Below are 16,615 nucleotides of genomic sequence, written 5' to 3'. Positions count from 1 at the left end.
GGTGCTGGATATGTGAACCTAGCCTTGGTAAATCTGGCCAAATGTCTGACAATAATTTGACTATATTGATGAATCTATTTAATGTTTTAAAAAATTGAACTATAAGAAACTGGATCAATTAAGCATTATTATAATATTGTTTTTAAGAATACATTCTATCATCTAGTATTAGACATTTAGTGGAGTTTGTCATTTTCCTATTAAATGATATACCCTTACATCTACTTCATAAATAAAGCCTTATACCTCAGATACTCTTCCAGACATTGTATTGCTATATCATCCACTGCAGGATCAAACTTATTGGCAAAGAGATGATGCTGTTTTAACAACCAGTGCAGATCTCCAGACCCATAGACACAAACATTGTGCCTATGGGTGCCTGTGCATGGGGGGTATGAAGCACCTTTAGACACATCTCCTTCCTCATATGACACTTCACAGCCTTGAAATAGAATTCAGGTCAGAAACATCATATTTTTTATTATGAAGAATACCGCCAGGGACTCCATGGCATACGGAGCATTGTTGCCCAAAAATGTTCATCAGGGCTATAGGTGTCTTTTTCCCACTCAATGAATTGTTGTATCTCTGTGCTTTCACATATGTATTTCACAAAATCTCTGGTAACAACAATGTAAGCACCACCTGAAAACATTGGGATATTGATTGAAGGCAAACTCTTCAAAATATTGGTTTTTCTGACAAATGTCCCTACTTCATAGTGAAAGAGCCATCTTACTGTTTTGTGTGGTGGGGATTTCATGGATTCCATATTATTTTTCCCATTTAATAACTTAAGGGCTTTCACAATATATGCATTGGTCTTTAGTGGAAAGTCTGTCCCACAAGTATTTAGTAGATACTTCCACTGAACATTGCTTTTCAGCAGATCCTTCATACAGTTGAGATCAGCTTGTACTCTTGACCATGATGCATAGACCACATTCTCCAGTTTAGATGCCACAAACACATTATCAAAGCATAAGGTGATGGCTCTTTACCGCCTGTTTAAAATGTCTGGAGACTTTTCATCCACATGGATGCAGTATATATTCTGAGGAGCATAAATGGCTCTTAGCAGTCTCTCAAACATTCCAATCTTCTCATGAATCACCATGGAATAAGCAATGGAAAATTCTTCTTCTTCCTTGCTCAATGCAAAAGAAATATACTTTCTGATTGTTCTAAAGTTTGCACAGTCTTGGGTGATATTCAGATAGTCTTTTTTCACTTAAAAATGTCCTTTCCTTCTTGTACTGAAAATTGTATAATTGTGCTTTTCTTAGAGCCTCCATGTCTCCCTTGATAACCCTGGGGCAGTCAAGTTTGACAACAGACTGGTGCACGTTTAACAGATCTTCTTGTAGTCTCTTCATTCTCACTTCATTCAAGACTCTGTATATTTCATTTTTGGTGTAGCTCAGCAGGAGACCAGTAAGAAAAAACAGAGAGATACACAGCAAGGAAGTAATCCCAAAAAAAACACGACGAGCCATTTCTAAAGTGAGTTTGAAGAGCCTTTTTTCTATACTACCATTGCAAGGTAGAAATTTGCCTCAAATTGAGATGTTAATTGTTGAAATGCTTCAGAGACTTCTGAACAACTAATAATTTGGTCACGATCACCTTGCTCAGTGTAACAAAACAAAAGGTAATAAACGGAGCGTAAATACACAGTAGTAGAAAATAGTGCTATCAATCATTGCTGCATAGTATTTACAGAAGGTTTGCAGCATTGTAGATTAAGCAGCCCGTTCAGACTTCTACCTAAAATAGATTATGGACTTTTTACAGCCAGTATTTTTTATGCATTTAGGAAGATGATATTTTTATTTTTTGGTTGTACTTCCAAATTTGCACAGAGAATGACATATAGAATGCAGATTCAAGTGTATAATGGACTCCGAAAACTTGCGCAGCAGACAAATAATGGAAAAGACAAAATCAAGCCAAGGAACATAACTTTGGGAGGGGGACACCATATCTTCTGTAGTTTTGTATGTATAGTTTTTGAGATTTAAAGGGTTATCCATGAATGATTTAAAATGGCCACCAGCAACCTGTTCTAGAATGTGAGCAGAACAGAGCTAACTAGATGGGAGAGAGGGCGGTGCATCACTACACAATATGCTCTGGCTTTTGCATATACTACATATTGGTGAGTTTTCTTGTCAGGCTGCTTAGTCATGATGGCATATTGTAGGTAAGATCACATCATTGCCATCAATTGTAGAGCTGTGTAGCAAAGACACACCCTCTCACCCCTCCCCCTTCCAGCGCAAAGTGGTTGCAAGTTGCAACCAGTCTCGTTCATATACTAGGGCAAGTTGCTGACGGCCATTTTAAATAATACCCAGAGAACCCCTTTTTAACTAAGAGTGATTTTGATTTAAGCGGAAGGAGCATGTGTACGCTTAATTTTGTACTGTGGTGAAGCTTGGGGTTTAGGAATAGATGTATTTTCCTGTCTTATCTGTTCTCAATAGAACAACGGAAGCAAACATGTATTCCGCCTCAGGGAGTATACAGTAGTACTGGGGTTTATCACTGTGATAAATGGCCAACTTTTTTCATAAGTTTTATTATCTGTGTATGTTTTTATATTTATGTTGTGTGACTCTATATATTTTCATGCCATTCTGTAAGATTATCTGTATGATGCCATTCAGTATGGACCAGTAGGAGCTAATACACACTAACCTTTGATAGAATTCAAATTAGCATCCTCTTGCTAACAAAAGTAGAAAATATATCATAAGCGATAACTCATCTCTGGTACAACTCACATATAAAATATTGTAATAATTGCAGTCCGTATAATGTGAGCATCATATGGAGTCCAAACATTCCCCCTGACAGCCAGCATTCCCTGGTAATGAGAAACTCTCATTTTGGGACCCCTACACCGGTCATATTTGTTATCAGGATGATCAGCGTGATGAAATATCTGTAATTAAAACATGTCAGGGCCCAAAAATCCAGTGTGGACAGAAGACATGTTTTATTAATATTTTGTGGTTGCCAGCCGACAGATAGGGGTGGAGCATGCACCCATAATGACAGGGGCAGGGCCAATAATTTAGCATTCGCCCCTCATGGTGTCATTGAGATACGGTATTGTTTTTGTGGCTCCTTTCTCCCCCCTCCTTTTTTCCCTCCTTTTTATTTCTCCTCAGGTAATTCTGAATGTTAGCCGGCAACAGGACCGAGAGGTGATTGGCCTAAGGTGTTGCTGGGCAAAGGGCTATTTTTAACTGAACTGTGGATTGGTCAAGGGCAAGTTTCGGCGGGAATTTCGAGTATTTATAGTGGCCACTCACCCTTTGTCATCGGCTGAAGAAAGAAGAGAGAAGAACGTGTCATCCTCTGCTGGTCAAGCAGCGGCAACGGCAGCGGAAGAAGCGGCGTGGATTCTGGGAGAAGATTGGCTGGCGGCTGGGCTGAAGTGGCGGAAAGGGGAGCCTGAAAAGAAGAAGTGAATCGCTGGCGAGTGAGAATCAGCGGAGCAGGGCGACATCCGAAGGACGGCCAGCAAGTCTTCAGTGCCCGGGGGAAGCAGAGATCCATGGTAGGATATGCTCAGCCAGCTTCTTGAAATAGATAAAACCTGTGGTGGTGAGGAGTGGCTGCTCAGATGCCTGGCTGAAGCAGCGCTGGAGTCTCTGGAGGGACCTTCCTCAAGTGTGCATCGGAAGAGGCAAGCGGCATGACCCAAGGGGAGAAGGGGAGAAGCAACGCAGTGGACGCCAACGGAGGCCGGAAGCACAGCGGAGCATGCGCAGTCGGCGCGAACCACGGAAGGTAAGGCAGCAACTTGGGACCGCGTCATCAAGAGGCGACGTCCACTCTTCCAGAAGACAGAAGAGGCCGAGGATCGCGTATTCTCCATCAAGGGAGCAAGGCAATGGATTAGGTGGGCGCCAGTGTCCCCACCAGGCAGGCGGTCTCGCAAGCTGGTGTTAAAGGGGATAGCTAGGCTGCCTGCTGAAGACCTGACAGAGCATTGCTGCCTACCAACATTGTATTTAATAATAATACTGGTGCTTCTTTTTTGCAGGGTTTGGCCAAGTTTTTTTTTTTGACTTGGCCAAAGGAGCAGCTTGTAGTGTGAATGCAGTGTCATCTTCGCCGGCTGCACAGATCACGTATCGCAGGGGTCGGAGCATACGAGATCGCCTAGTACGCAGCCACTTCAGCGAGACCAACGAGCTGGTGGGAAAGTGGCTCAAACCACTGGAGGGTTGCTTTCGCTGCAGTGGTTGCGTCGCCTGCCCCTTTATCAGTAAAGGGCGTGAATTCTGTAGTAAGATAACAGGCAAGAGCTACTCCATCATGGATTCTTGAATTGTAGATCTAAGGGAGTAATATACAAGGCCACATGTCATTGCGGCAAGGAGTACGTGGGCAAAACCACCCGGGAATTTCGAAGGAGGGTGGGGGAGCACCTTGGAGATATAAGGCATAAAAGAGACACTCCACTAGCCAAACTATTAGAAACCAGCCACAATGGAAATTCTAAGGGCATAACCTTTATGGGCATCGAAGTAATCCCTCCCCTGAAGAGAGGGGGTAATTGGGATAGGAGGATATTGCAGAGGGAGACCTGGTGGATTTATGAGTTAAAGACCTTCCACCCTACTGGCCTCAATGAGCAGCTTTCGTTTAGCTGCTACATTGAGGAAACAAGGTCCACCCGATGATTTGGGGGACCGGTTTACTCCGTCTGCTAGACTTAGACTCCACACATGTAATTGATAAGACCCATAATATTGTCTACCTGTCTCTAGTGATAAAGATATCTCTTGAATCCCGTATTCCAGGCATTGAAGGACAACACCTCTGCCTGGGCCTAGTATAAATGTTAGGGGCCTCATTTCTCCATGATTTGGCGTCTCGGCTAGATAGTGTCCACACATAATTTGCATATGTGCGGACAGGACTGGTCTACAATAAACATACAACAATAATATAAAAAAGTGTAAACCATTTGTTGTTATCTATCAGGTACATGACCAATTTAATCTGTTATTTAAATACCCTAGGTAGCGCCTCTGTGATTGGATGGTAGCGACGCACCTTCATCTGGCTACTTTTGCCAGAGTAACTGGTGGTTTGTGGGAATTGGAGTTAGCCCATCTCCATGTCTCTACAAGCTCATCTTGGACCCGCCCCCTGAGAGTGCTGGACCAACCTCGCAATGAGAAGGATTGGCCGCAGCAAAGGGGCGGCATCAGCAGTGCCGTCCCCGATCATGTGATCTCAGACGGTGACGTGAGTCTTCTCGTGACCAGTTACGTCACGACCCAAGTGATGGATCATGTGACCTGAGGGGCGGAGCCAATTAGATGCGCGCGGCTTAAAAAGAACGCCAGCGCGAGTACTCGCTCCCCACTGCCACACGCAGGAGAGGAGCGGACCCAGGAAACAAACATACTCGGCGAGCTAAGTACACTCTGTTTCATTTACAAGTTTGTTATTTACTTGCCAGTGCCGGGAACAGAGGGCTGGAACAAAGCGCTTACTGTGTGTTCTGTTTGAAGTCCGGGTATCTCTTGGTCCCCTGATGATCTGGCCTACAGCCAGTGAAACGTGTAGGGACATTTCTTTGCCTTGTAATTGTCTGTCTGCCCCAGGGTGTGACTGGTCCTTTTGTTTCTGACGAAGCTGGGCAATCACCATATAGCCTTAAAGGACACCTAGGGACAGACAGAGAGGGGCTTCAATAGTCAGGATATAGGGACGCTTTAGGGGAAAAGACCCAGCATCTGTCTCCCTCTTTTATTGTATCCCTTTAATTCCTAACTCACCCTCTGAGTGAGCCAGTGAACACACCTCCTGGCTGCTTTAAAACTCTCCACCAGATCACTTTGGGTGGCAGTAGAGTGTTACCTCCTAGAGAGGTTTGTTTTGTGATAAACTTTTGGGCCTATTATTTTAATATGACTAATAAAAGTATGTTTTTTGCCAATTCGGCTAAGGAAAAAATTTGGCGTAGGGAGTCATTCTTTCATTGCTCCCATCACCAAAAGAAGCATTTAAAATAGATAAAAGGGCTGATGAAAAATCAGAGGAGGATAGAAAAAGGACTGTTCCTGTTTAATAATTGGCTTCAGTCGTTCTGTATTTATGCATCTATTTTGGGGGCTAAGTATCCTTAGTTATGTTCAGGCTTGTTTCAACATATTGATACCATACTTGAGGCCTACCGTAATTTGGAGGATTTGTCCTTGGGTTTCAGTATGACAAAATATTTAGGCTGAAATTAGCTGTGCATCCTTCTTTAAAATGGGGCACTAAGGATGTAGGTTTGGTGGTTTAAGTTCAATGCTTCCTCAGAAATCTGGCGGAGTGATTAGGCAGCAAGTTAATCCGTCTCAGAATGTTATGAAGAAGAGACTATGTTTTGCCTTCAATGAGTCGGCCTGTAAGTGTAAAATTCTTGTAAATGATAAGCATGAATGTTCAGTTTGCTTGGGTCCGCACCCTATGTTTCGTTACTTCAAAAGAGTTTCTGGACCCCAGCAGGTTGCTACCAATCGTGAGTTTCAAAAAAGCCTTGATGACAGTGAAGCTGTAAAACACGGTCCCATGGTTAGACATGTACCCAAATCAGGAGAAAGCGGAGCTAATTCGTAATGGTTTTGAGAACGTTTTTTTCGTTCTTAAATTTAAAGGTTCCGGGAGTACGTGGATAGAGAATATAAGTTCAATTAAGTTGAATGAGGAAGTGGTTCGGGCAAAGATAGAGAAGGAGGTTTTGGCTGGCAGGGTGGCTGGACCTTTATTCATCCGTCATTTCGGGATTTTCGTCTATCTCCTTTGGTTTGGTTCCTATAATGGCAGTTAATGAATTTAGGTTAATTCATCATATGTCATTTCCAGAGAAGCTATCGTTGAAGGATGAAATAAATAGAGAATATTTTCGGGTTTCTTACAGTTCATTTGATGAAGCTTTCAGTTTGTTGAACAAATTTAGTCAAGGTTGTTTAGTGGCTAAGGCTGATATAAAGTCGGCTTTTCGTTTGTTGCCAGTATGTACTGACGGTTTTAGTTCATTGGGTTTTCAATTTGACAGGATGTAATATTTCGATAAGTGCTTGTCGATGGGTTTTTCATTATCATGTTCGTATTTTGAGTCTTTTTCATTTATTTATTGGGTTACTATGTTTTCGATTAAAGTTGGTGGTTTGTTACATTATTTGGATGATTTTTTTGTTTATAAGTAGGGATGAGCGAACTGCATAGTTCGGGTTCGTACCGAATTTTGGGGTGTCCGTGACACGGACCCGAACATTTTCGTAAAAGTCCGGGTTCGGGTTCGGTGTTCGGCGCTTTCTTGGCGCTTTTTGAAAGGCTGCAAAGCAGCCAATCAACAAGCGTCATACTACTTGCCCCAAGAGGCCATCACAGCCATGCCTACTATTGGAAAGGCTGTGATTGGCCAGTGCAGCATGTGACCCAGCCTCTATATACGCTTTGGTCACGTAGCGCTGCACGTCACTCTGCTGTTACAAGTGTAGGGAGAGGTTGCAGCTGCGACGTTAGGGCGAGATTAGGCAGTGATTAACTCCTCCAAAACACTTAAGACAGTGATCGATCTACAGCTGTGGATCATTGAACTGCTGCTATTCAAATGCTCACTGTTTTTAGGCTGCCCAGAGCGTTTTTCAGTCCCTTTTTTCTGGGGTGATCGGCGGCTATTTTGTGGCTTGTGGTGCGCCAGCACAAGCTGCCACCAAGTCCATTTAACCATCAATAGTGTGGTTATTTTTTGGCTATATCCTACATCAGGGGCAAGCTGCCACCAAGTCCATTTAACCATCAATAGTGTGGTTATTTTTTTGCTATATCCTACATCAGGGGCAAGCTGCCACCAAGTCCATTTAACCATCAATAGTGTGGTTATTTAAATCTATCCCTAAAAGGGTATATTAGATTCAAGGTGCTGATAGGGTCATTCTCAATAACTTCACACACATGCTACTGTGCAATTCCAAGTCTAATTCTGTGTGTAAACGTATACCTGTCACCCAGCGCCTAAAAAATAGGCCTCAAATTTATATTCATCCAAATCTGTCATTATTGCTTTAGCTGGTCAAGTTATTTAGTGTCCGTCAAAGCACAGTTTTTGTTCTGGGTTGAAATACAATTCCCAATTTTGCAATTCTCTAAATTAGTGGTTTCTGCTGTATCAGGCCTACTTTAAATCTATCCTAAAAAGTTCATATAAGATTCAAGGTGCAGATAGGGTTATTCTCAATAACTTCACACACACGCTACTGTGCAATTCCAAGTCTAATTCTGTTCGTAAACGGAATACCTGTCACCCAGCGCCTAAAAAATAGGCCTCAAATTTATATTCACTCCAAATCTGTCATTATTGCTTTAGCTGGTCAAGTTATTTAGTGTCCGTCAAAGCACATTTTTGTTCTGGGGTTGAAATACAATTCCCAATTTTGCAATTCTCTAAATTAGTGGTTTCTGCTGTATCAGGCCTACTTTAAATCTAGCCCTAAAAGGGTATAAAAGATTCAAGGTGCAGATAGGGTTATTCTCAATAACTTCACACACACGTTACTGTGCAATTCCAAGTCTAATTCTGTGTAATAACGTATATCCTGTCACCCAGCGCCTAAAAAAATAGGCCTCAAATTTATATTCATCCAATCTGTCATATTGCTTTAGCTGGTCAAGTTATTTAGTGTCCGTCAAAGCACAGTTTTTGTTCTGGGTTGAAATTACAATTCCCAATTTTGCAATTCTCTAAATTAGTGGTTTCTGCTGTATCAGGCCTACTTTTAAATCTATCCCTAAAAGGGTATATAAAGATTCAAGGTGCAGATAGGGTTATTCTCAATAACTTCACACACACGCTACTGTGCAATTCCAAGTCTAATTCTGTCCGTAACGTATACCTGTCATCCAGCGCCTAAATACTAGGCCTCAAATTTATATTCAGCTAAATCTGTCGTTACTGCTGTGCCTTTATTAGTGTAATACGGTACCTAAATAGATAGCCCGATAGTGTTAGGTGTCTGTAAAAAAAAGGCCTGAATTTGAATTCAATACATTGGGCCAAATAATATTTTTCTTATTGTGGTGAACGGTAACAATGAGGAAAACATCTAGTAAGGGACTTGGACATGGTCGTGGTGGTGTTAGTGGACCCTCTGGTGCTGGGAGAGGACGTGGCCGTTCTGCCACAGCCACACATCCTAGTGAACCAACTACCTCTGGTCCCAGTAGCCAGCAGGATTTACAGCGATATTTGGTGGGGCCCAATGCCGTTCTAAGGATGGTAAGGCCTGAGCAGGTACAGGCATTAGTCAATTGGGTGGCCGACAGTGGATCCAGCACGTTTACATTATCTCCCACCCAGTCTTCTGCAGAAAGCGCACAGATGGCGCATGAAAACCAAGCCCATCAGTCTGTCACATCACCCCCATGCATATCAGGGAATCTGTCTGAGCCTCAAGTTATGCAGCAGTCTCTTATGCTGTTTGAAGACTCTGCTGGCAGGGTTTCCCAAGGGCATCCACCTAGCCCTTCCCCAGGGGTGGAAGAGATAGAATGCACTAACGCACAACCACTTATGTTTCCTGATGATGAGGACATGGGAATACCACCTCAGCACGTCTCTGATGATGACGAAACACAGGTGCCAACTGCTGCGTCTTTCTGCAGTGTGCAGACTGAACAGGAGGTCAGGGATCAAGACTGGGTGGAAGACGATGCAGGGACGATGAGGTCCTAGACCCCACATGGAATGAAGGTCGTGCCACTGACTTTCACAGTTCGGAGGAAGAGGCAGTGGTGAGACCGAGCCAACAGCGTAGCAAAAGACAAAGAGGGAGCAGTGGGCAAAAGCCAGAACACCCGCCGCCAAGAGACTCCGCCCTGCTACTGACCGCCGCCATCTGGGACCGAGCACCCCAAAGGCAGCTTCAAGGAGTTCCCTGGCATGGCACTTCTTCAAACAATGTGCTGACGACAAGGACCCGAGTGGTTTGCACGCTGTGCCATCAGAGCCTGAAGCGAGGCTTTAACGTTCTGAACCTTAGCACAACCTGCATGACCAGGCATCTGCATGCCAAAGCATGAACTGCAGTGGAGTGAACACCTTAAAAACAAGGAAGTCACTCAGGCTCCCCCTGCTACCTCTTCTGCTGCTGCCGCCTCGGCCTCTTCTGCCTGCTGCCGCCTCGGCCTCTTCCTCCGCCTCTGGAGAAACGTTGGCACCTGCAGCCCAGCAAACATGGGATGTACCACCAACACCACCACCTGCGTCACCAAGCATCTCAACCATGTCACACGGCAGCGTTCAGCTCTCCATCTCACAAAGATTTGAGAGAAAGCGTAAATTCCCACCTAGCCACCCTCGATCCCTGGCCCTGAATGCCAGCATTTCTAAACTACTGGCCTATGAAATGCTGTCATTTAGGCTGGTGGACACAGACAGCTTCAACACGCTCATGTCGCTTGCTGTCCCACAGTATGTTGTTCCCAGCCGCCACTACTTCTCCAAGAGAGCCGTGCCTTCCCTGCACAACCAAGTATCCGATAAAATCAAGTGTGCACTGCGCAACGCCATCTGTGGCAAGGTCCACCTAACCACAGATACGTGGACCAGTAAGCACGGCCAGGGACGCTATATCTCCCTAACTGCACACTGGGTAAATGTAGTGGCGGCTGGGCCCCAGGCGGAGAGCTGTTTGGCGCACGTCCTTCCGCCGCCAAGGATCGCAGGGCGACATTCTTTGCCTCCTGTCTCCTCCTCCTCCTACTCAGCTTCCTCCTCCTCTTCTTCCACCTGCTCATCCAGTCAGCCACACACCTTCACCACCAACTTCAGCACAGCCCGGGGGTAAACGTCAGCAGGCCGTTCTGAAACTCATATGTTTGGGGGACAGGCCCCACAACGCACAGGAGTTGTGGCGGGGTATAGAACAACAGACCGATGAGTGGTTGCTGCCGGTGAGCCTCAAGCCCGGCCTGGTGGTGTGCGATAATGGGCGAAATCTCGTTGCAGCTCTGGGACTAGCCGGTTTGACGCACATCCCTTGCCTGGCGCATGTGCTGAATTTGGTGGTGCAGAAGTTCATTCGCAACTACCCCGACATGTCAGAGCTGCTGCATAAAGTGCGGGCCGTCTGTTCGCGCTTCCGGCGTTCACATCCTGCCGCTGCTCGCCTGTCTGCGCTACAGCGAAACTTCGGCCTTCCCGCTCACCGCCTCATATGCGACGTGCCCACCAGGTGGAACTCCACCTTGCACATGCTGGACAGACTGTGCGAGCAGCAGCAGGCCATAGTGGAGTTTCAGCTGCAGCACGCACGGGTCAGTCGCACTGCGGAACAGCACCACTTCACCACCAATGACTGGGCCTCCATGCGAGACCTGTGTGCCCTGTTGCGCTGTTTCGAGTACTCCACCAACATGGGCCAGTGGCGATGACGCCGTTATCAGCGTTACAATACCACTTCTATGTCTCCTTGAGAAAACACTTAGGGAAGTGATGGAAGAGGAGGTGGCCCAGGAGGAGGAGGAGGAAGAGGAGGTGGCCCAGGAGGAGGAGGAGGAGGAGGAAGAGGGGTCATTTCTAGCACTTTCAGGCCAGTCTCTTCGAAGTGACTCAGAGGGAGGTTTTTTGCAACAGCAGAGGCCAGGTACAAATGTGGCCAGACAGGGCCCACTACTGGAGGACGAGGAGGGACGAGGATGAGGAGGAGGTGGAGGAGGATGAGGATGAAGCATGTTCACAGCGGGTGGCACCCAACGCAGCTCAGGCTCATCACTGGTGCGTGGCTGGGGGGAAACGCAGGACGATGACGATACGCCTCCCACAGAGGACAGCTTGTCCTTACCTCTGGGCAGCCTGCACACATGAGCGACTACATGCTGCAGTGCCTGCGCAACGACAGCAGAGTTGCCCACATTTTAACGTGTGCGGACTACTAGGGTTGCCACCCTGCTGGATCCTCGGTACAAAGACAATGTGCCCACCTTACTTCCTGCACTGGAGCGTGAAAGGAAGATGCGCGGAGTACAAGTGCACGTAGGTAGACGCGCTACTGAGAGCATTCCCAAATGTCACAGGGGAACAAGTGGAAGCCCAAGGCGAAGGCAGAGGAGGAGCAAGAGGTCGCCAACGCAGCTGTGTCACGGCCAGCTCCTTTGAGGGCAGGGTTATCACAGGGATCTCAAGTCTCCCTGAAGTTCAGGGAGTCTCCCTCTATTAGATATCGGCTCCCTGACACCCGCATGTGAGACAATATCTCCCGGAAAGGTTTACTGATAGCAGAGCAGAGAGATAAGAGAAGTGACAGGACAAAGTTTACATTACAGGTTGAATTAACCCTTTAGGGTCAAATTGGCTTCTCAAGGAGATATATAGGTTAAAGGCATCTTCTTCTGTCTCATTCAGTAGCTATATAACTATTGAGAGAGATGTATGTTTTTTAAATACATTTACACATTTAACCCTCCATTTTAATTATATATTATTTGCCCCAGTGTTAAATCCCCCCCCCCTCCCCGATGCTTGTTTTTTTCCTACAGTGGGGTAGATAATTACACACAGGATTCACTTGCTTCTTGTCAGCTCAGCGAATGAACCGAAGATTCGATTCATGAATCGGTTCATTTGAATGAACTGATTCAAATGTACCGATTCATGTGAAAGATTCGAACTTCCCATCTCTAGTTTACTCGCAGTAAACCTTCTCGGCGCGTGCGCACAGTGCCAGAAGAAGTCGATGCCAGCAGTCCGCAATGGAGCTTCAGGCTGAGCCTGTGCGCACTCGCGGAATCTCAAAGGGGGAGGAGGGGGAGGGAGGGAGAGGCGGCACTGAGGAGTAGAAGGCGGCGCTGGGCACAAACGGCGATGCGTGCGGCCGGGCACTATGCATCCACAGACCTCCCCTGCTTGGGCACCTAATTCAATGATTGACAGGTTAGTAAAACCTGTTTTTCCGCAGAATAAAGCCACAAATAGCTTTTATAAGGCCACCTTAGAAATCAGAATGCTACCCTGGACATGAGCAGATGTTTAGCTCACAGGGCTTATAGGTGGTGACAGAATCCCTTTAATCATATACATAAATATGATAATTTGGGGAAGGGTAATGAGCCCAGTCCTCCACACCATAGAGCAAAGTGTGCAGATACTGCATATGTTTGGAAAATGTAATAAAAAGTTTGTGAAAGAAAAAAAAAAGAAAACCTCCCTGAAAAAGGAAGTGCACCTCCCTGAAATTAGTTTTTGCAGGTTGGGATGTCTGTTATCATGGCAGAGATATGGAAAAGTTTTGTCACCACGCCACAGCTAACTGCACTGTGCACACCCCTCCACGTACTGACTGATGGTTCGGCCCCATTCAACTTCTGGGTCTCCAAATTGTCCACGTGGCCAGAGCTAGCCTTTTATGCCTTGGAGGTGCTGGCCTGCCCGGCGGCCAGCGTTTTGTCTGAACGTGTATTCAGCACGGCAGGGGGCGTCATTACAGACAAACGCAGCCGCCTGTCTACAGCCAATGTGGACAAGCTGACGTTCATAAAAATGAACCAGGCATGGATCCCACAGGACCTGTCCATCCCTTGTGCAGATTAGACATTAACTACCTCCCCTTAACCATATATTATTGTACTCCAGGGCACTTCCTCATTCAATCCTATTTTTATTTTCATTTTACCATTATATTGCCGGGCAACCCAAAGTTGAATGAACCTCTCCTCTGTCTGGGTGCCGGGGCCTAAAAATATCTGACAGTGGCCTGTTCCAGTGGTGGGTGACATGAAGCCTGATTCTCTGCTATGACATGAAAACTGATTCTCTGCTGAGTCGCTGACATGAAGCCTGAATCTCTGTTATGGGACCTCTCTCCTCTGTCTGGGTGCCGGGGCCTAAATTATATGACAATGGACTGTTCCAATGTTGGGTGACGTGAAGCCTGATTCTCTGCTATGACATGAAGACTGATTCTCTGCTGACATGAAGCCAGATTTTATAACAAGACACGGAGGCTCATATTGCTATAACCTTTCTTTACTTCTACCATAGCAGCAAAGAGAAAAAAGGTATACAAAATGGAAATCATAGTAACAGACTCCTCCCCTTATCCCAGTATATCCATCCTTGTCTGCCTGGGCTCTTCCTCTTTCTTTGCTGCTACCAGGCAGATAAGTACTCTCCAGCTCTGTAGCGCTGCTCAGGGTCTGGTATATTTGTTTTAGTTTCATTGGATTTACCCCTTTATGGGTTTTTGGGGATATTTCATTAACAGACATCATTATTACTGTCATATATATTTATAGTTTTCTTGTCTATAATTTTTTCCCTTCAGGTTTTTTATTCCTTATTGCTCCCTCTTTGCTCATAGGATATTGCCCTCTTTAGCGGACCTTGCGGTTTTTCCGCCCTCCTGGCGTGAACCGCTTTCCCTCCAGTTACTTTTCGTTCCCCTGGTTACCTCAGGTTGCGTCCGCCATTGCGCGCGCTTTCTGTCTTCTTCCTCTCCTTCCCCGCCCGAAGTCTCGCGATTAACGAGATTTCGGGCGCCTTTTTCCTTGTTCGGCTGTTGCTGACGGCGAGATCTCGCGAGATTTCGCTGTCCCTGTGAGTTCCCCGCTCTGAACACACCGGACATTACCGCACTGCTCATCTTATCATCCTTGCGGTTTTTTCTTTGTGCTCCTCGGTGCCTTGTAAGTTCATTTCCTTATATATCCGTTTTTTCTTCCTCATAATATTTCTTGCACTTGTTTTGTTTACTACATGCTCTCTCTTTTCTTTTCTTTTTAGTGCAATATCTGCTACTTCTGGCTGGGTGACTAACTCCGGCCGTTTCTTCTAGTACCATGTCTCTCAGAAAGAATTCCGTTACCTCAGTGGCCCCTAGTGACCCCCCCCCCCCTGCAGAACAGGGTTCCCCTACTCAGGATAGGAGGTCCGAGGTGATCCACCCGGACGACCATGATTTGGCACTGCAAAGATCAATATCAAATGCCATCATAACCGCCATGGGTTCAATGTCCTCTGCATTGACCCAGTCTATCTCTCAGGCCCTTATGGCTCGTCCTAGCACCGCTGCCCATGGCTCAGTCCAGCTTCCAGGGCCATTACCTATTGCCTCCAGAACACCTCAGATTGATGGGCCATCCCCATCCCAAGATAACGCGCATTGTTCGCGTAAACGAGCTTGCACCCGCCAGGCAGAAAAAACGCGGGCATGGAAGACTGCCAGGTCTCTACCTGAGCCAGTGTCAGACTCTGATAGAGAGGAGGAGGCTCATGAGAATGTCTATGATTTGACTGATGAGGTGGAGGACGATTTGGCGGATATTGCTGTGGACCCGGCACTTAATGTATGCCCGGAGCCCCCTGTACTACACCAGGGGTCAGCAGAGGATCTCTTATTGGATCCGTCTGGGGAACCATTGTTTAACCCCGATGAGCTGCACCATCCCCGCTCTGCGGAATGGATGCCCGCCACGCATGTGGCACAATATATGGAGGCTCGCATACGCAATCCACTTAGTAAGGAATCGCGTAATAAGGTTGCGAGCAGAGCCTGCCCTCGTCCTTTGATACCACACAAAGTGTGTGAAACGCCCTCAGTGGATCCTAAAATGGTCCAGTTTTTGGCGAAAACGGGTTTTAACCCTCGTAAAGGGCTGGACGCTGCTTTGAAGGCAGTCCAAGACAAACTACTGGACATTACAGGTCCTTTAGCAAAAATAAATAAAAAATTCGATTTGGCTGAGTCCGCTTAAAGCGGCAGGTAGCCAGGTGGGACACAGAAGAATTGAGAGGTTGGGCCCAGAGGGCCATATGCGTGGCTGGTAATGTTAATGCCTCGCTCCGCCATGAAAGGCGTAAAGCGATACTGATAAGATCGAGCCAAAGTTGTCTAACTTGGCTTTGACTGAAGCTGGCAAAGATGCCCAGGGGTTGCTCTTTGGCGACTCTTTTATTAAGGAATTAGGGAAATATGTAGGAGCCTTTACAGCTCTTGATAAGGCCCAGACATCGATGCGTCGAGTCTTTCAAGGGCGTTTTTCCAACAGGGCCGGCAGTTCAAGGGGCCGACTGTCCGGCCGTTCCAATTTTCATGCCCGGGGTTCCGGCAGAGGCTCCTTTACTTATAGAGCATCCCTCCAGGATCAGAGACACCAGCCGGCCTTTTTTCCATCACGAGGCACTCCTTTCCGGTCACGAGGTTTCAGAGGAAATCCAAGCTCCCGACGACCATTTGGTAAGTTATATTCTTCGTCCTCCACTTTTTTAGACCATTTAGTCGGAGGCAGACTCCGTTTTCTTTTCTCATGTGTGGCCAGGCATAACTCAGACCAATGGTCCTTTCTACTGTGCAGGGGTTCACCGATAGATCTGATTGCCGATCCAAGTTCCATCCCGGCCCCCCTTCAATACCACTGTCCAATTCAGCACGATTCCTATTTCAGAGGGAACTATCAGATCTACTACAAAAAGGCGCGATCGTACGCGCACCAGAGAATCGAAGGGGTGTGATCAGCAGTATTTTTCTGGTGCAAAAGAAAGGGGGCCAGATGCGCCCTGTTATCAATCTGAAAGCCTTAAACGCTTTTGTACAAT

The 16,615-nt window shown here is 46.3% G+C and overlaps 1 protein-coding gene across 1 annotated transcript; it reads right to left on the bottom strand.

The window, feature by feature from the left end:
* Positions 1 to 221: 221 nt before the first annotated feature.
* LOC120986358 (beta-1,3-galactosyl-O-glycosyl-glycoprotein beta-1,6-N-acetylglucosaminyltransferase 3-like) lies at positions 222 to 1,379 on the bottom strand. The gene is given in 4 exon segments (XM_040414885.1): positions 222 to 441; positions 443 to 507; positions 509 to 1,228; positions 1,230 to 1,379. Coding segments are annotated over 4 exon segments (1,155 nt in total).
* Positions 1,380 to 16,615: the final 15,236 nt, after the last annotated feature.

The sequence above is a fragment of the Bufo bufo genome, chromosome 1 (assembly GCF_905171765.1).
Source record: "Bufo bufo chromosome 1, aBufBuf1.1, whole genome shotgun sequence".
In the NCBI taxonomy this organism is placed as follows: Eukaryota; Metazoa; Chordata; class Amphibia; order Anura; family Bufonidae; genus Bufo; species Bufo bufo.
This window is presented reverse-complemented; position numbering and strand designations above follow the sequence as displayed.